This window comes from Hypanus sabinus, chromosome 3 (assembly GCF_030144855.1).
Source record: "Hypanus sabinus isolate sHypSab1 chromosome 3, sHypSab1.hap1, whole genome shotgun sequence".
Taxonomy (NCBI): Eukaryota; Metazoa; Chordata; class Chondrichthyes; order Myliobatiformes; family Dasyatidae; genus Hypanus; species Hypanus sabinus.
Genome location: NC_082708.1, coordinates 106543 through 128482, shown reverse-complemented (window position 1 = coordinate 128482; position 21940 = coordinate 106543). Strand labels below are relative to the sequence as shown.

At 60.7% G+C, this 21940-nt stretch overlaps 1 protein-coding gene across 1 annotated transcript in view; it reads left to right on the top strand.

Annotated features, from left to right (window-relative positions):
• Positions 1–21940, top strand: part of LOC132390685 (dynein heavy chain domain-containing protein 1) — a 329747-nt gene that overhangs the window by 205117 nt on the left and 102690 nt on the right. The window contains exon 14 of the mRNA XM_059963241.1: positions 14206–14355. Coding sequence (XP_059819224.1) covers positions 14206–14355 — 150 coding nt within the window. The remainder of the gene's footprint in view (positions 1–14205; positions 14356–21940) is intronic.

Genomic DNA, 21940 nt, shown 5'->3' with positions numbered 1-21940 from the left:
AGTCACCACCCAGACATCTGTCCATACACCAACACCTGGACCACACCCAGACGGTCACCACCCAGACATCTGTCCGTACTCCGACACCCCGACCACACCCAGACGGTCACCACCCAGACATCTGTCCGTACTCCAACACCCCGACCACACCTAGACGGTCACCACCCAGACATCTGTCCGTACACCAACACCCGGACCACACCCAGACGGTAACCACCCAGACATCTGTCCGTACACCAACACCCGGACCACACCCAGACGGTCACCACCCAGACAACTGTCCATACACCAACACCCGGACCACACCCAGACGGTCACCACCCAGACATCTGTCCGTACTCCGACACCCCGACCACACCTAGACAGTCACCACCCAGACATCTGTCCGTACACCAACACCCGGACCACACACAGACAGTCACCACCCAGACATCTGTCCGTACACCAACACCCGGACCACACCCAGACGGTCACCACCCAGACATCTGTCCATACACCAACACCCGGACCACACCTAGACAGTCACCACCCAGACATCTGTCCGTACACCAACACCCGGACCACACCCAGACAGTCACCACCCAGACATCTGTCCATACACCAACACCCGGACCACACCCAGACGGTCACCACCCAGACATCTGTCCGTACTCCGACACCCCGACCACACCTAGACAGTCACCACCCAGACATCTGTCCGTACACCGACACCCGGACCACACCCAGACGGTCACCACCCAGACATCTGTCCATACACCAACACCCGGACCACACCCAGACAGTCACCACCCAGACATCTGTCCGTACTCCGACACCCCGACCACACCCAGACAGTCACCACCCAGACATCTGTCCGTACACCGACACCCGGACCACACCCAGACGGTCACCACCCAGACATCTGTCCGTACACCAACACCCGGACCACACCCAGACGGTCACCACCCAGACATCTGTCCATACACCAACACCCGGACCACACCCAGACGGTCACCACCCAGACATCTGTCCGTACACCAACACCCGGACCACACCCAGACGGTCACCACCCAGACATCTGTCCGTACTCCAACACCCCGACCACACCTAGACAGTCACCACCCAGACATCTGTCCGTACACCAACACCCGGACCACACCCAGACAGTCACCACCCAGACATCTGTCCGTACACCAACACCCGGACCACACCCAGACGGTCACCACCCAGACATCTGTCCATACACCAACAGCCGGACCACACCTAGACAGTCACCACCCAGACATCTGTCCGTACACCAACACCCGGACCACACCCAGACAGTCACCACCCAGACATCTGTCCATACACCAACACCCGGACCACACCCAGACGGTCACCACCCAGACATCTGTCCGTACTCCGACACCCCGACCACACCCAGACGGTCACCACCCAGACATCTGTCCGTACTCCAACACCCCGACCACACCTAGACGGTCACCACCCAGACATCTGTCCGTACACCAACACCCGGACCACACCCAGACGGTCACCACCCAGACATCTGTCCGTACTCCAACACCCCGACCACACCTAGACAGTCACCACCCAGACATCTGTCCGTACTCCGACACCCGGACCACACCCAGACGGTCACCACCCAGACATCTGTCCGTACACCGACACCCCGACCACACCCAGACGGTCACCACCCAGACATCTGTCCGTACACCAACACCCGGACCACACCCAGACGGTCACCACCCAGACATCTGTCCGTACTCCAACACCCCGACCACACCTAGACAGTCACCACCCAGACATCTGTCCGTACACCAACACCCGGACCACACCCAGACAGTCACCACCCAGACATCTGTCCGTACACCAACACCCGGACCACACCCAGACGGTCACCACCCAGACAACTGTCCATACACCAACACCCGGACCACACCCAGACGGTCACCACCCAGACATCTGTCCGTACTCCGACACCCCGACCACACCTAGACAGTCACCACCCAGACATCTGTCCGTACACCAACACCCGGACCACACACAGACAGTCACCACCCAGACATCTGTCCGTACACCAACACCCGGACCACACCCAGACGGTCACCACCCAGACATCTGTCCATACACCAACACCCGGACCACACCTAGACAGTCACCACCCAGACATCTGTCCGTACACCAACACCCGGACCACACCCAGACAGTCACCACCCAGACATCTGTCCATACACCAACACCCGGACCACACCCAGACGGTCACCACCCAGACATCTGTCCGTACTCCGACACCCCGACCACACCTAGACAGTCACCACCCAGACATCTGTCCGTACACCGACACCCGGACCACACCCAGACGGTCACCACCCAGACATCTGTCCATACACCAACACCCGGACCACACCCAGACAGTCACCACCCAGACATCTGTCCGTACTCCGACACCCCGACCACACCCAGACAGTCACCACCCAGACATCTGTCCGTACACCGACACCCGGACCACACCCAGACGGTCACCACCCAGACATCTGTCCGTACACCAACACCCGGACCACACCCAGACGGTCACCACCCAGACATCTGTCCATACACCAACACCCGGACCACACCTAGACAGTCACCACCCAGACATCTGTCCGTACACCAACACCCGGACCACACCCAGACAGTCACCACCCAGACATCTGTCCGTACACCAACACCCGGACCACACCCAGACGGTCACCACCCAGACATCTGTCCATACACCAACACCCGGACCACACCTAGACAGTCACCACCCAGACATCTGTCCGTACACCAACACCCGGACCACACCCAGACAGTCACCACCCAGACATCTGTCCATACACAACACCCGGACCACACCCAGACGGTCACCACCCAGACATCTGTCCGTACTCCGACACCCCGACCACACCTAGACAGTCACCACCCAGACATCTGTCCGTACACCGACACCCGGACCACACCCAGACGGTCACCACCCAGACATCTGTCCATACACCAACACCCGGACCACACCCAGACAGTCACCACCCAGACATCTGTCCGTACTCCGACACCCCGACCACACCCAGACAGTCACCACCCAGACATCTGTCCGTACACCGACACCCGGACCACACCCAGACGGTCACCACCCAGACATCTGTCCGTACACCAACACCCGGACCACACCAAGACGGTCACCACCCAGACATCTGTCCATACACCAACACCCGGACCACACCTAGACAGTCACCACCCAGACATCTGTCCGTACACCAACACCCAGACCACACCCAGACAGTCACCACCCAGACATCTGTCCATACACCAACACCCCGACCACACCCAGACGGTCACCACCCAGACATCTGTCCGTACTCCGACACCCCGACCACACCTAGACAGTCACCACCCAGACATCTGTCCGTACACCAACACCCGGACCACACCCAGACAGTCACCACCCAGACATCTGTCCGTACACCAACACCCGGACCACACCCAGACGGTCACCACCCAGACATCTGTCCATACACCAACACCCGGACCACACCTAGACAGTCACCACCCAGACATCTGTCCGTACACCAACACCCGGACCACACCCAGACAGTCACCACCCAGACATCTGTCCGTACTCCGACACCCCGACCACACCTAGACAGTCACCACCCAGACATCTGTCCGTACACCGACACCCGGACCACACCCAGACGGTCACCACCCAGACATCTGTCCATACACCAACACCCGGACCACAACCAGACAGTCACCACCCAGACATCTGTCCGTACACCGACACCCCGACCACACCCAGACAGTCACCACCCAGACATCTGTCCGTACACCGACACCCGGACCACACCCAGACGGTCACCACCCAGACATCTGTCCATACACCAACACCCGGACCACACCTAGACAGTCACCACCCAGACATCTGTCCATACACCGACACCCCGACCACACCCAGACGGTCACCACCCAGACATCTGTCCATACACCAACACCCCGACCACACCCAGACGGTCACCACCCAGACATCTGTCCATACACCGACACCCGGACCACACCCAGATGGTCACCACCCAGACATCTGTCCGTACACCAACACCCGGACCACACCCAGACGGTCACCACCCAGACATCTGTCCATACACTGACACCCCGACCACACCCAGACAGTCACCACCCAGACATCTGTCCGTACACCAACACCCGGACCACACCCAGACGGTCACCACCCAGACATCTGTCCATACACCAACACCCCGACCACACCTAGACGGTCACCACCCAGACATCTGTCCATACACCAACACCCCGACCACACCTAGACGGTCACCACCCAGACATCTGTCCGTACACCAACACCCCGACCACACCCAGACGGTCACCACCCAGACATCTGTCCGTACTCCGACACCCCGACCACACCCAGACGGTCACCACCCAGACATCTGTCCGTACACCAACACCCGGACCACACCCAGACGGTCACCACCCAGACATCTGTCCGTACTCCAACACCCCGACCACACCTAGACAGTCACCACCCAGACATCTGTCCGTACACCAACACCCGGACCACACCCAGACGGTCACCACCCAGACATCTGTCCATACACCAACACCCGGACCACACCTAGACAGTCACCACCCAGACATCTGTCCGTACACCAACACCCGGACCACACCCAGACAGTCACCACCCAGACATCTGTCCATACACCAACACCCGGACCACACCCAGACGGTCACCACCCAGACATCTGTCCGTACTCCGACACCCCGACCACACCTAGACAGTCACCACCCAGACATCTGTCCGTACACCAACACCCGGACCACACCCAGACAGTCACCACCCAGACATCTGTCCGTAAACCAACACCCGGACCACACCCAGACGGTCACCACCCAGACATCTGTCCATACACCAACACCCGGACCACACCCAGACAGTCACCACCCAGACATCTGTCCGTACACCAACACCCGGACCACACCCAGACAGTCACCACCCAGACATCTGTCCATACACCAACACCCGGACCACACCCAGACGGTCACCACCCAGACATCTGTCCGTACTCCGACACCCCGACCACACCTAGACAGTCACCACCCAGACATCTGTCCGTACACCGACACCCGGACCACACCCAGACGGTCACCACCCAGACATCTGTCCATACACCAACACCCGGACCACACCCAGACAGTCACCACCCAGACATCTGTCCGTACTCCGACACCCCGACCACACCCAGACAGTCACCACCCAGACATCTGTCCGTACACCGACACCCGGACCACACCCAGACGGTCACCACCCAGACATCTGTCCATACACCAACACCCGGACCACACCTAGACAGTCACCACCCAGACATCTGTCCATACACCGACACCCCGACCACACCCAGACGGTCACCACCCAGACATCTGTCCATACACCAACACCCCGACCACACCCAGACGGTCACCACCCAGACATCTGTCCATACACCGACACCCGGACCACACCCAGACGGTCACCACCCAGACATCTGTCCGTACACCAACACCCGGACCACACCCAGACGGTCACCACCCAGACATCTGTCCGTACACCAACACCCCGACCACACCCAGACGGTCACCACCCAGACATCTGTCCGTACACCAACACCCGGACCACACCCAGACGGTCACCACCCAGACATCTGTCCGTACACCGACACCCCGACCACACCCAGACGGTCACCACCCAGACATCTGTCCACACACCAACACCCGGACCACACCTAGACAGTCACCACCCAGACATCTGTCCGTACACCAACACCCGGACCACACCCAGACGGTCACCACCCAGACATCTGTCCATACACCAACACCCGGACCACACCCAGACAGTCACCACCCAGACATCTGTCCGTACACCAACACCCGGACCACACCCAGACAGTCACCACCCAGACATCTGTCCGTACACCAACACCCGGACCACACCCAGACGGTCACCACCCAGACATCTGTCCATACACCAACACCCGGACCACACCCAGACAGTCACCACCCAGACATCTGTCCGTACACCAACACCCGGACCACACCCAGACAGTCACCACCCAGACATCTGTCCGTACACCAACACCCGGACCACACCTAGACGGTCACCACCCAGACATCTGTCCGTACACCAACACCCGGACCACACCCAGACAGTCACCACCCAGACATCTGTCCGTACACCAACACCCGGACCACACCCAGACAGTCACCACCCAGACATCTGTCCATACTCCGACACCCGGACCACACCCAGACGGTCACCACCCAGACATCTGTCCGTACACCGACACCCGGACCACACCCAGACGGTCACCACCCAGACATCTGTCCGTACTCCGACACCCGGACCACACCCAGACAGTCACCACCCAGACATCTGTCCGTACACCGACACCCGGACCACACCCAGACAGTCACCACCCAGACATCTGTCCGTACTCCGACACCCCGACCACACCTAGACAGTCACCACCCAGACATCTGTCCATACACCGACACCCGGACCACACCCAGACAGTCACCACCCAGACATCTGTCAATACACCGACAGCCCGACCACACCCAGACGGTCACCACCCAGACATCTGTCCATACACCAACACCCCGACCACACCCAGACGGTCACCACCCAGACATCTGTCCATACACCGACACCCGGACCACACCCAGACGGTCACCACCCAGACATCTGTCCGTACACCAACACCCGGACCACACCCAGACGGTCACCACCCAGACATCTGTCCTTACACCAACACCCCGACCACACCCAGACGGTCACCACCCAGACATCTGTCCGTACACCAACACCCGGACCACACCAAGACGGTCACCACCCAGACATCTGTCCGTACACCGACACCCCGACCACACCCAGACAGTCACCACCCAGACATCTGTCCGTACTCCGACACCCGGACCACACCTAGACAGTCACCACACAGACATCTGTCCATACACCGACACCCCGACCACACCCAGACGGTCACCACCCAGACATCTGTCCATACACCGACACCACGACCACACCCAGACGGTCACCACCCAGACATCTGTCCATACACCGACACCCCGACCACACCCAGACGGTCACCACCCAGACATCTGTCCATACACCGACACCCGGACCACACCCAGACGGTCACCACCCAGACATCTGACCGTACACCAACACCAGGACCACACCCAGACGGTCACCACCCAGACATCTGTCCATACACCAACACCCGACCACACCCAGACGGTCACCACCCAGACATCTGTCCGTACACCAACACCCGGACCACACCCAGACGGTCACCACCCAGACATCTGTCCGTACACCGACACCCCGACCACACCCAGACGGTCACCACCCAGACATCTGTCCATACACCAACACCCGGACCACACCTAGACAGTCACCACCCAGACATCTGTCCATACACCAACACCCGGACCACACCCAGACAGTCACCACCCAGACATATGTCCGTACACCGACACCCGGACCACACCCAGACAGTCACCACCCAGACATCTGTCCGTACTCTGACACCCCGAACACACCTAGACAGTCACCACCCAGAGATCTGTCCGTACACCGACACCCGGACCACACCCAGACAGTCACCACCCAGACATCTGTCCGTACACCGACACCCCGACCACACCTAGACAGTCACCACCCAGCCATCTGTCCGTACACTGACACCCGGACCACACCCAGACGGTCACCACCCAGACATCTGTCCATACACTGACACCCCGACCACACCTAGACAGTCACCACCCAGACATCTGTCCGTACTCCGACACCCGGACCACACCCAGACGGTCACCACCCAGACATCTGTCCATACACCAACACCCGGACCACACCCAGACGGTCACCACCCAGACATCTGTCCATACACCAACACCCGGACCACACCTAGACAGTCACCACCCAGACATCTGTCCATACACCAACACCCAGACCACACCCAGACAGTCACCACCCAGACATCTGTCCATACACCAACACCCGGACCACACCCAGACGGTCACCACCCAGACATCTGTCCGTACACCGACACCCGGACCACACCCAGACAGTCACCACCCAGACATCTGTCCGTACACCGACACCCCGACCACACCTAGACAGTCACCACCCAGCCATCTGTCCGTACACTGACACCCGGACCACACCCAGACGGTCACCACCCAGACATCTGTCCATACACTGACACCCCGACCACACCTAGACAGTCACTACCCAGACATCTGTCCGTACTCCGACACCCGGACCACACCCAGACGGTCACCACCCGGACATCTGTCCATACACCAACACCCGGACCACACCCAGACGGTCACCACCCAGACATCTGTCCATACACTGACACCCCGACCACACCTAGACAGTCACTACCCAGACATCTGTCCGTACTCCGACACCCGGACCACACCCAGACGGTCACCACCCGGACATCTGTCCATACACCAACACCCGGACCACACCCAGACGGTCACCACCCAGACATCTGTCCATACACCAACACCCAGACCACACCCAGACAGTCACCACCCAGACATCTGTCCATACACCAACACCCCGACCACACCCAGACAGTCACCACCCAGACATCTGTCCGTACACTGACACCCGGACCACACCTAGACAGTCACCACCCAGACATCTGTCCATACACCAACACCCAGACCACACCCAGACAGTCACCACCCAGACATCTGTCCATACACCAACACCCGGACCACACCCAGACGGTCACCACCCAGACATCTGTCCGTACACCGACACCCGGACCACACCCAGACAGTCACCACCCAGACATCTGTCCGTACACCGACACCCCGACCACACCTAGACAGTCACCACCCAGCCATCTGTCCGTACACTGACACCCGGACCACACCCAGACGGTCACCACCCAGACATCTGTCCATACACTGACACCCCGACCACACCTAGACAGTCACTACCCAGACATCTGTCCGTACTCCGACACCCGGACCACACCCAGACGGTCACCACCCGGACATCTGTCCATACACCAACACCCGGACCACACCCAGACGGTCACCACCCAGACATCTGTCCATACACTGACACCCCGACCACACCTAGACAGTCACTACCCAGACATCTGTCCGTACTCCGACACCCGGACCACACCCAGACGGTCACCACCCGGACATCTGTCCATACACCAACACCCGGACCACACCCAGACGGTCACCACCCAGACATCTGTCCATACACCAACACCCAGACCACACCCAGACAGTCACCACCCAGACATCTGTCCATACACCAACACCCCGACCACACCCAGACAGTCACCACCCAGACATCTGTCCGTACACTGACACCCGGACCACACCTAGACAGTCACCACCCAGACATCTGTCCGTACACCAACACCCGGACCACACCTAGACAGTCACCACCCAGACATCTGTCCGTACACCAACACCCCGACCACACCCAGACGGTCACCACCCAGACATCTGTCCATACACCAACACCCGGACCACACCTAGACAGTCACCACCCAGACATCTGTCCGTACACCAACACCCGGACCACACCCAGACAGTCACCACCCAGACATCTGTCCATACACCAACACCCGGACCACACCCAGACGTTCACCACCCAGACATCTGTCCGTACTCCGACACCCCGACCTCACCTAGACAGTCACCACCCAGACATCTGTCCGTACACTGACACCCGGACCACACCCAGACGGTCACCACCCAGACATCTGTCCATACACCAACACCCGGACCACACCCAGACAGTCAACACCCAGACATCTGTCCGTACTCCGACACCCCGACCACACCCAGACAGTCACCACCCAGACATCTGTCCATACACTGACACCCCGACCACACCTAGACAGTCACCACCCAGACATCTGTCCGTACTCCGACACCCGGACCACACCGAGACGGTCACCACCCAGACATCTGTCCATACACCAACACCCGGACCACACCCAGACGGTCACCACTCAGACATCTGTCCATACACCAACACCCGGACCACACCTAGACAGTCACCACCCAGACATCTGTCCATACACCAACACCCAGACCACACCCAGACAGTCACCACCCAGACATCTGTCCGTACTCCGACACCCCGACCACACCCAGACAGTCACCACCCAGACATCTGTCCATACACTGACACCCCGACCACACCTAGACAGTCACCACCCAGACATCTGTCCGTACTCCGACACCCGGACCACACCCAGACGGTCACCACCCAGACATCTGTCCATACACCAACACCCGGACCACACCCAGACGGTCACCACCCAGACATCTGTCCATACACCAACACCCGGACCACACCTAGACAGTCACCACCCAGACATCTGTCCATACACCAACACCCAGACCACACCCAGACAGTCACCACCCAGACATCTGTCCATACACCAACACCCCGACCACACCCAGACAGTCACCACCCAGACATCTGTCTGTACACTGACACCCGGACCACACCTAGACAGTCACCACCCAGACATCTGTCCGTACACCAACACCCGGACCACACCTAGACAGTCACCACCCAGACATCTGTCCGTACACCAACACCCCGACCACACCCAGACGGTCACCACCCAGACATCTGTCCGTACACCAACACCCGGACCACACCTAGACAGTCACCACCCAGACATCTGTCCGTACTCCGACACCCGGACCACACCCAGACGGTCACCACCCAGACATCTGTCCGTACTCCGACACCCGGACCACACCTAGACAGTCACCACCCAGACATCTGTCCGTACTCCGACACCCGGACCACACCCAGACAGTCACCACCCAGACATCTGTCCGTACTCCGACACCCGGACCACACCTAGACAGTCACCACCCAGACGTCTGTCCGTACACCAACACACGGACCACACCCAGACAGTCACCACCCAGACATCTGTCCATACACCGACACCCCAACCACACCCAGACAGTCACCACCCAGACATCTGTCCGTACACCAACACCCGGACCACACCCAGACAGTCACCACCCAGACATCTGTCCATACACCAACACCCCGACCACACCCAGACAGTCACCACCCAGACATCTGTCCGTACTCCGACACCCCGACCACACCCAGACAGTCACCACCCAGACATCTGTCCGTACTCCGACACCCGGACCACACCTAGACAGTCACCACCCAGACATCTGTCCGTACACCGACACCCCGACCACACCCAGACAGTCACCACCCAGACATCTGTCCGTACTCCGACACCCGGACCACACCTAGACAGTCACCACCCAGACATCTGTCCATACACCGACACCCCGACCACACCCAGACGGTCACCACCCTGACATCTGTCCGTACACCGACACCCGGACCACACCCAGACGGTCACCACCCAGACATCTGTCCATACACCGACACCCCGACCACACCCAGACAGTCACCACCCAGACATCTGTCCGTACACTGACACCCGGACCACACCTAGACAGTCACCACCCAGACATCTGTCCGTACACCAACACCCGGACCACACCCAGACAGTCACCACCCAGACATCTGTCCATACACCAACACCCCGACCACACCCAGACGGTCACCACCCAGACGTCTGTCCGTACACCAACACCCCGACCACACCCAGACAGTCACCACCCAGACATCTGTCCATACTCCAACACCCGGACCACACCTACACGGTCACCACACAGACATCTGTCCGTACTCCGACACCCGGACCACACCCAGACGGTCACCACCCAGACATCTGTCCGTACACCAACACCCCGACCACACCCAGACAGTCACCACCCAGACATCTGTCCGTACACCAACACCCCGACCACACCCAGACAGTCACCACCCAGACGTCTGTCCGTACACCAACACCCCGACCACACCCAGACGGTCACCACCCAGACATCTGTCCGTACATCGACATCTCGGCCAGTTCCAGACGGTCACTACCTAGACATCTGTCTGTAAACTGACATCTTGACAACACCCAGACGTCTGTCTGTACACTGACATCTCGACCACACCCAGACGTCTGTCTGTACACTGCCACATGAGGAGGCATAGTTTTAAGGTGCTTGGAAGTAGGTACAAGGGGGATGTCAGGGGTTACTTTTTCATACAGACAGCGTGGGTGCGTAGAATGGGCTGCCAGCGATGGTGTGGAGGTGAATACGATAGGGTCTTTTAAGAGACTCTTAGATAGGTACATGGAGCTTAGTAAAATAGAGGGCTATGTGGTAGGGAAATTAGTGGCAGTTTCTAGAATATGTTACATAGTTGGTACAACATTGTGGGCTGAAGGGCCTGTAATGTGCTGTAGATTTTCTGTGGTCTATGATATGAAGTTAGCTGGAGGGGAAGGTAGTTTTGAGGAAGTTGAGAGACCGCAGAAGGACTTGGATTAGGAGAAGGGGCAAAGAAATGGCAGATGGAATACAGTGTCAGGAAGTGTGGTCATGCACTTTGGTAGAAGAAATGAAAGCATAGACTATTTATAAATGGAGTGAAAATCAAAAATCTGAGGTGTAAAGGGACTTGGGAGTCATTTTGTAGGACTCCCTAAAGGTTAGAGCAGCACACACAAAATGCTGGAGGAACTCAGCAAGCCATCTATGCAAAAAGGTACGGTTGATGTTTTGGCCTGAAATGTCAACTATACTTTTTTCCATAGATGCTGCCTAACCTGCTGAGTTCCTGCAGCATTTTGTGTGTTGCTCAGATTCCCAGCATCTGAAGACTTTCTCTTGTTTGTCCCGAACGGTTAATTTTCAGATTGAGTTGGAGCTGAGGAAGGCAAATGGAGTGATGACATTCATTTCGAGAGGACGAGAATACAACAGCCAGGGTGTAATGTTGAGACCTCACCTGGGGGTATTGTGAGCAGTTTTTGGCCCTTTATCTAAGGATGTGTTGACATTGGAGTGGGTTTACAGGAGGTTCACAAAATGATTCTGGGGTTGAAAGGATTGTCATGTGAGGAGTGTTTGAAGCCTCTACTCTCTGGAGTTCAGAAGAATGGTGGGAGGTGGATTGAAACCTATTGAATGGTGAAATGTTTGATAGAGTGGATGCAATGCGGAGAGGATGTTCCCAATGGTGAGGGTCTCTAAGACCAAAGGCCACAGCCTCAGATTAGAAAGACGTCGATTTAGAACGGAGATTCTACTCCTACGTCTTACACCATCCACCCGAGACACACTCAGAGAGTCCCTACCCACACATTTGTCTGTACACCACCCACCCTGGCCACACCTAGAGGGTCATTACACACACAACTGTCCTTCCATCCCACTGGCCACAGCCAGAGGGTCACACACACACATGTCCCTACACCATCCACCCTGACTAGCCACACATCTATCTCTCCATCTCCCCGCAGTCACACCCAGAGGTTCACCACCCACACATCTGTCCATATATTGCCCATCCCAGCCACCTCCAGAGGGTCACTATGCATGCATCTGTCCATTTGTCCTTCCCCAGCCCCTGACTGAAGACAAAGTTCTCAAGATGTTGATGAGATATTGCTGTATGAACCTTACCCTTCCCTCTGCCGAGAGTTCCTAGGAGCCATAGGACCTGGAAGGAGAATGAGGCCATTCAGCCCATTGAGTCTGCTCCTCTCATTCCATCATAGCTGATTTATTATCCCTCTCAACCCCATTTTGCTGCCTTCTCCCCATGATCTTCACCACCCTCTGGCTAAAAAAATTCCTTCTCTGTTCTAAGAGGACATCCCTCTATTCTGAGGCTGTGCCATCTGATCTTGACTCACCCATTATAGGAAACATCCTCTCCACATCCACTCTATCTGGGCCTTTCAATATTTAAAGATCCCCTCATTCTCCAGCGAGTACAGGCCCAGAGCCATCAAACACTTCTCATATATTAATCCTTTTAATCCCTGGGCCATTCTCAAAAATTCCCAGGAGCTTGTGAGCTCAGCCCCAGAAGAAGGGACCTACAGCATCCCTGGGCACCTCCACCCTTTCTCGGGGAGCAGGGGGGTCAGCCTAGAGTGGGCAAAGGGGCTGCGGGGTGTCTTGGTTCCTGCCCTGGTTCTGGACTGCTCGGGTGAGATGGGCACCTCTGGCTCCATGCACTGACCCCACTGACCCCTGCACCCCTCTGGCTAGGAGCAACGGCTGCTACAGGAATTCTATGCCCAGCTGCGAAGCGACTTCAAGCTCATCTTACAGAAGAACCGGGAGGAGGAGATCCGGCTGAGCCTGCTACAGCAGGAGCTGGAGGCTGCCCGCCAGGCCTTTGCCAAGGAACATGGCATGGTAAGCACCTCTGCCCGGTGACAGACACACGGGGAACCGTCTCTGCCCGACGACTGACACACGGGGAACCGGCTCTGCCCGGTGACGGACACACGGGGAACCGGCTCTGCCCGGTGACAGACACACGGGGAACCGTCTCTGCCCGAAGACAGACACACGGGGAACTGTCTCTGTCCGGTGACAGACACACGGGGAACTGTCTCTGTCCGGTGACAGACACACGGGGAACAGTCTCTGTCCGGTGACAGACACACGGGGAACTGTCTCTGCCCGGTGACGGACACACAGGGAACGGGCTCTGCCCGGTGACAGACACACGGGAAACCGTCTCTGCCCGGTGACGGACACACAGGGAACCGGCTCTGCCCGGTGACGGACACACAGGGAACTGGCTCTGCCCGGTGACGGACACACGGGGAACCGTCTCTGTCCGATGACAGACACACGGGAAACAGTCTCTGCCCGGTGACAGACACACAGGGAACCGTCTCTGCCCGGTGACAGACACACGGGGAACCGTCTCTGCCCGACGACAGACACCCAGGGAACAGTCTCTGTCCGACGACAGACACACGGGAAACAGTCTCTGCCCGACGACAGATACACGGGAAACAGTCTCTGCCCGGTGACAGACACACGGGGAACCGTCTCTGCCCGACGACAGACACATGGGGAACAGTCTCTGCCCAGTGACAGACACCCGGGGAACCGTCTCTGCCCAGTGACAGACACACGGGGAACCGGCTCTGCCTGCAGACAGACACCCGGGGAACCGTCTCTGCCCGACGACAGACACACGGGGAACCGTCTCTGTCCGGCGACAGACACACGGGGAACCGTCTCTGTCCGGCGACAGACACACGGGGAACCGTCTCTGTCCGGCGACAGACACACGGGGAACCGTCTCTGCCTGCAGACAGACACACGGGGAACCGTCTCTGCCCGGTGACAGACACACGGGGAACCGGCTCTGCCCGGCGACAGACACACGGGGGACCGGCTCTGCCCGACGACAGACACGCGGGGAACCGGCTCTGCCCAACGACAGACACGCGGGGAACCGTCTCTGCCCGGCGACAGACACACGGGGAACCGTCTCTGCCCGACGACAGACACACGGGGAACCGTCTCTGCCCGCAGACAGACACACGGGGAACCGTCTCTGCCCGGTGACAGACACGCGAGGAACCGTCTCTGCCCGACGACAGACACACGGGGGACCGGCTCTGCCCGACGACAGACACGCGGGGAACCGGCTCTGCCCGACGACAGACACACGGGAAACCGGCTCTGCCCGGTGACAGACACATGGGAGACCGGCTCTGTCCAGTGACAGACACACGGGGAAACCGGCTCTGCCCGGTGACAGACACATGGGGAACTGTCTCTGCCCGACGACAGACACACGGGCAACCGGCTCTGTCCGGTGACAGACACACGGGAAACAGTCTCTGTCCGACGACAGACACACGGGGAACCGTCTCTGCCCGGTGACAGACACACGGGGAACCGGCTCTGCCCGGTGACGGACACACGGGGAACCGGCTCTGCCCGGTGACGGACACACGGGGAACCGGCTCTGCCTGCAGACAGACACACGGGGAAACGGCTCTGCCCGACGACAGACACACGGGGAACCGGCTCTGCCCGGTGACAGACACATGGGAAACAGTCTCTGCCCGACGACAGACACACGGGGAACCGGCTCTGCCCGGTGACAGACACAGGGGGAACCGTCTCTGCCCGACGACAGACACAGGGGGAACCGGCTCTGCCCGGTGACAGACACACGGGAAACCGGCTCTGCCCGACGACAGACACACGGGGAACCGGCTCTGCCCGGTGACAGACACACGGGGAACCGTCTCTGCCCGGTGACAGACACACGGGGAACCGGCTCTGCCCGGTGACAGACACACGGGGAACCGGCTCTGCCCGGCGACAGACACACGGGGAACCGGCTCTGCCCGGCGACAGACACACGGGGAACGGTCTCTGCCCGACGACAGACACACGGAGAACGGTCTCTGCCCGACGACAGACACACGGGGAACGGTCTCTGCCCGACGACAGACACACGGGGAACCGTCTCTGCCCGGTGACAGACACACGGGGAACCGGCTCTGCCCGGTGACAGACACACGGGGAACCGGCTCTGCCCGGTGACAGACACACGGGGAACCGGGTCTGCCCGACGACAGACACACGGGGAACCGGCTCTGCCCGACGACAGACACACGAGGAACCGTCTCTGCCCGGTGACAGACACACGGGGAACCGTCTCTGTCCGACGACAGACACACGGGGAACCGGCTCTGCCCGGTGACAGACACACGGGGAACTGTCGCTGTCCGACGACAGTCACACGGGGAACCGGCTCTGCCCGACGACAGACACACGGGGAACCGGCTCTGCCCGACGACAGACACACGGGGAACCGGCTCTGCCTGACGACAGACACACGGGGAACCGTCTCTGTCCGACGACAGACACACGGGGAACCGTCTCTGTCCGGTGACAGACACACGGGGAACCGTCTCTGCCCGGTGACAGACACACGGGGAACCGTCTCTGCCCGACGACAGACACACGGGGAACCGTCTCTGCCCGACGACAGACACACGGGGAACCGTCTCTGCCCGGTGACAGACACACGGGGAAACCGTCTCTGCCCGGTGACAGACACACGGGGAAACCGTCTCTGCCCGGTGACAGACACACGGGGAACCGTCTCTGCCTGACGACAGACACACGGGGAACCGGCTCTGCCCGACGACAGACACATGGGGAACGGTCTCTGCCCGCCGACAGACACACGGGGAACCGTCTCTGCCCGGTGACAGACACACGGGGGACCGTCTCTGCCCGGTGACAGACACACGGAGAACGGTCTCTGCCCGACGACAGACACACGGGGGACCGGCTCTGCCCGACGACAGACACACGGGGAACCGGCTCTGCCCGGTGACAGACACACGGGGAACTGTCTCTGCCCGGTGACAGTCACACGGGGAACCGTCTCTGCCTGCAGACAGACACACGGGGAACCGGCTCTGCCCGACGACAGACACACGGGGAACCGGCTCTGCCCGAAGACAGACACACGGGGAACCGTCTCTGCCCGGTGACAGACACACGGGGAACCGTCTCTGCCCGGTGACAGACACGCGGGGAACCGGCTCTGCCCGACGACAGACACGCGGGGAACCGTCTCTGCCCGACGACAGACACACGGGGAACCGTCTCTGCCCGGTGACAGACACACGGGAAACCGTCTCTGCCCGGTGACAGACACGCGGGGAACCGTCTCTGCCCGGTGACAGACACGCGGGGAACCGGCTCTGCCGGACGACAGACACACGGGGAACCGTCTCTGCCCGACGACAGACACACGGGGAACCGTCTCTGCCCGACGACAGACACACGGGAAACCGTCTCTGCCCGCAGACAGACACACGGGAAACCGTCTCTGCCCGGTGACAGACACACGGGGAACCGTCTCTGCCCGGTGACAGACACACGGGGAACCGTCTCTGCCCGGTGACAGACACACGGGAGACCGGCTCTGCCCGGTGACAGACACACGAGGAACCGGCTCTGCCCGGTGACAGACACACGGGAGACCGGCTCTGCCCGGTGACAGACACACGGGGGACCGTCTCTGCCCGGTGACAGACACACGGGGAACCGGCTCTGCCCGACGACAGACACACGGGGAACCGTCTCTGCCCGGTGACAGACACATGGGAGACCGGCTCTGTCCAGTGACAGACACACGGGGAAACCGGCTCTGCCCGGTGACAGACACATGGGGAACTGTCTCTGCCCGACGACAGACACACGGGCAACCGGCTCTGTCCAGTGACAGACACACGGGAAACAGTCTCTGTCCGACGACAGACACACGGGGAACCGTCTCTGCCCGGTGACAGACACACGGGGAACCGGCTCTGCCCGGTGACGGACACACGGGGAACCGGCTCTGCCCGGTGACGGACACACGGGGAACCGTCTCTGCCTGCAGACAGACACACGGGGAAACGGCTCTGCCCGACGACAGACACACGGGGAACCGGCTCTGCCCGGTGACAGACACATGGGAAACAGTCTCTGCCCGACGACAGACACACGGGGAACCGGCTCTGCCCGGTGACAGACACAGGGGGAACCGTCTCTGCCCGACGACAGACACAGGGGGAACCGGCTCTGCCCGGTCACAGACACACGGGAAACCGTCTCTGCCCGACGACAGACACACGGGGAACCGGCTCTGCCCGGTGACAGACACACGGGTAACCGTCTCTGCCCGGTGACAGACACACGGGGAACCGGCTCTGCCCGGCGACAGACACACGGGGAACCGGCTCTGCCCGGCGACAGACACACGGGGAACCGGCTCTGCCCGGCGACAGACACACAGGGAACGGTCTCTGCCCGACGACAGACACACGGAGAACGGTCTCTGCCCGACGACAGACACACGGGGAACGGTCTCTGCCCGACGACAGACACACGGGGAACCGTCTCTGCCCGGTGACAGACACACGGGGAACCGGCTCTGCCCGGTGACAGACACACGGGGAACCGTCTCTGCCCGACGACAGACACCCAGGGAACAGTCTCTGTCCGACGACAGACACACGGGAAACAGTCTCTGCCCGACGACAGATACACGGGAAACAGTCTCTGCCCGGTGACAGACACACGGGGAACCGTCTCTGCCCGACGACAGACACATGGGGAACAGTCTCTGCCCAGTGACAGACACCCGGGGAACCGTCTCTGCCCAGTGACAGACACACGGGGAACCGGCTCTGCCTGCAGACAGACACCCGGGGAACCGTCTCTGTCCGGCGACAGACACACGGGGAACCGTCTCTGTCCGGCGACAGACACACGGGGAACCGTCTCTGTCCGGCGACAGACACACGGGGAACCGTCTCTGCCTGGCGACAGACACACGGGGAACCGTCTCTGCCCGGTGACAGACACACGGGGAACCGGCTCTGCCCGGCGACAGACACACGGGGGACCGGCTCTGCCCGGCGACAGACACACGGGGGACCGGCTCTGCCCGACGACAGACACGCGGGGAACCGGCTCTGCCCAACGACAGACACACGGGGAACCGTCTCTGCCCGGCGACAGACACACGGGGAACCGTCTCTGCCCGACGACAGACACACGGGGAACCGTCTCTGCCCGCAGACAGACACACGGGGAACCGTCTCTGCCCGGTGACAGACACGCGGGGAACCGTCTCTGCCCGACGACAGACACACGGGGGACCGGCTCTGCCCGACGACAGACACGCGGGGAACCGGCTCTGCCCAACGACAGACACACGGGAAACCGTCTCTGCCCGGTGACAGACACACGGGGAAACCGGCTCTGTCCAGTGACAGACACATGGGGAACTGTCTCTGCCCGACGACAGACACACGGGCAACCGGCTCTGTCCACTGACAGACACACGGGAAACAGTCTCTGTCCGACGACAGACACACGGGGAACCGTCTCTGCCCGGTGACAGACACACGGGGAACCGGCTCTGCCCGGTGACGGACACACGGGGAACCGGCTCTGCCCGGTGACGGACACACGGGGAACCGTCTCTGCCTGCAGACAGACACACGGGGAAACGGCTCTGCCCGACGACAGACACACGGGGAACCGGCTCTGCCCGGTGACAGACACACGGGAAACAGTCTCTGCCCGACGACAGACACACGGGGAACCGGCTCTGCCCGGTGACAGACACAGGGGGAACCGTCTCTGCCCGACGACAGACACAGGGGGAACCGGCTCTGCCCGGTGACAGACACACGGGAAACCGGCTCTGCCCGACGACAGACACACGGGGAACCGGCTCTGCCCGGTGACAGACACACGGGGAACCGTCTCTGCCCGGTGACAGACACACGGGGAACCGGCTCTGCCCGGTGACAGACACACGGGGAACCGGCTCTGCCCGGCGACAGACACACGGGGAACCGGCTCTGCCCGGCGACAGACACACGGGGAACGGTCTCTGCCCGACGACAGACACACAGGGAACGGTCTCTGCCCGACGACAGACACACGGAGAACGGTCTCTGCCCGACGACAGACACACGGGGAACGGTCTCTGCCCGACGACAGACACACGGGGAACCGTCTCTGCCCGGTGACAGACACACGGGGAACCGGCTCTGCCCGGTGACAGACACACGGGGAACCGTCTCTGCCCGACGACAGACACCCAGGGAACAGTCTCTGTCCGACGACAGACACACGGGAAACAGTCTCTGCCCGACGACAGATACACGGGAAACAGTCTCTGCCCGGTGACAGACACACGGGGAACCGTCTCTGCCCGACGACAGACACATGGGGAACAGTCTCTGCCCAGTGACAGACACCCGGGGAACCGTCTCTGCCCAGTGACAGACACACGGGGAACCGGCTCTGCCTGCAGACAGACACCCGGGGAACCGTCTCTGTCCGGCGACAGACACACGGGGAACCGTCTCTGTCCGGCGACAGACACACGGGGAACCGTCTCTGTCCGGCGACAGACACACGGGGAACCGTCTCTGCCTGGCGACAGACACACGGGGAACCGTCTCTGCCCGGTGACAGACACACGGGGAACCGGCTCTGCCCGGCGACAGACACACGGGGAACCGGCTCTGCCCGGCGACAGACACACGGGGGACCGGCTCTGCCCGACGACAGACACGCGGGGGACCGGCTCTGCCCGACGACAGACACACGGGGAACCGTCTCTGCCCGGCGACAGACACACGGGGAACCGTCTCTGCCCGGCGACAGACACACGGGGAACCGTCTCTGCCCGACGACAGACACACGGGGAACCGTCTCTGCCCGCAGACAGACACACGGGGAACCGTCTCTGCCCGGTGACAGACACGCGGGGAACCGTCTCTGCCCGACGACAGACACACGGGGGACCGGCTCTGCCCGACGACAGACACGCGGGGAACCGGCTCTGCCCAACGACAGACACACGGGAAACCGTCTCTGCCCGGTGACAGACACACGGGGAAACCGGCTCTGTCCAGTGACAGACACATGGGGAACTGTCTCTGCCCGACGACAGACACACGGGCAACCGGCTCTGTCCACTGACAGACACACGGGAAACCGTCTCTGCCCGGTGACAGACACACGGGGAACCGGCTCTGCCCGGTGACGGACACACGGGGAACCGGCTCTGCCCGGTGACGGACACACGGGGAACCGTCTCTGCCTGCAGACAGACACACGGGGAAACGGCTCTGCCCGACGACAGACACACGGGGAACCGGCTCTGCCCGGTGACAGACACACGGGAAACAGTCTCTGCCCGACGACAGACACACGGGGAACCGGCTCTGCCCGGTGACAGACACAGGGGGAACCGTCTCTGCCCGACGACAGACACAGGGGGAACCGGCTCTGCCCGGTGACAGACACACGGGAAACCGGCTCTGCCCGACGACAGACACACGGGGAACCGGCTCTGCCCGGTGACAGACACACGGGGAACCGTCTCTGCCCGGTGACAGACACACGGGGAACCGGCTCTGCCCGGTGACAGACA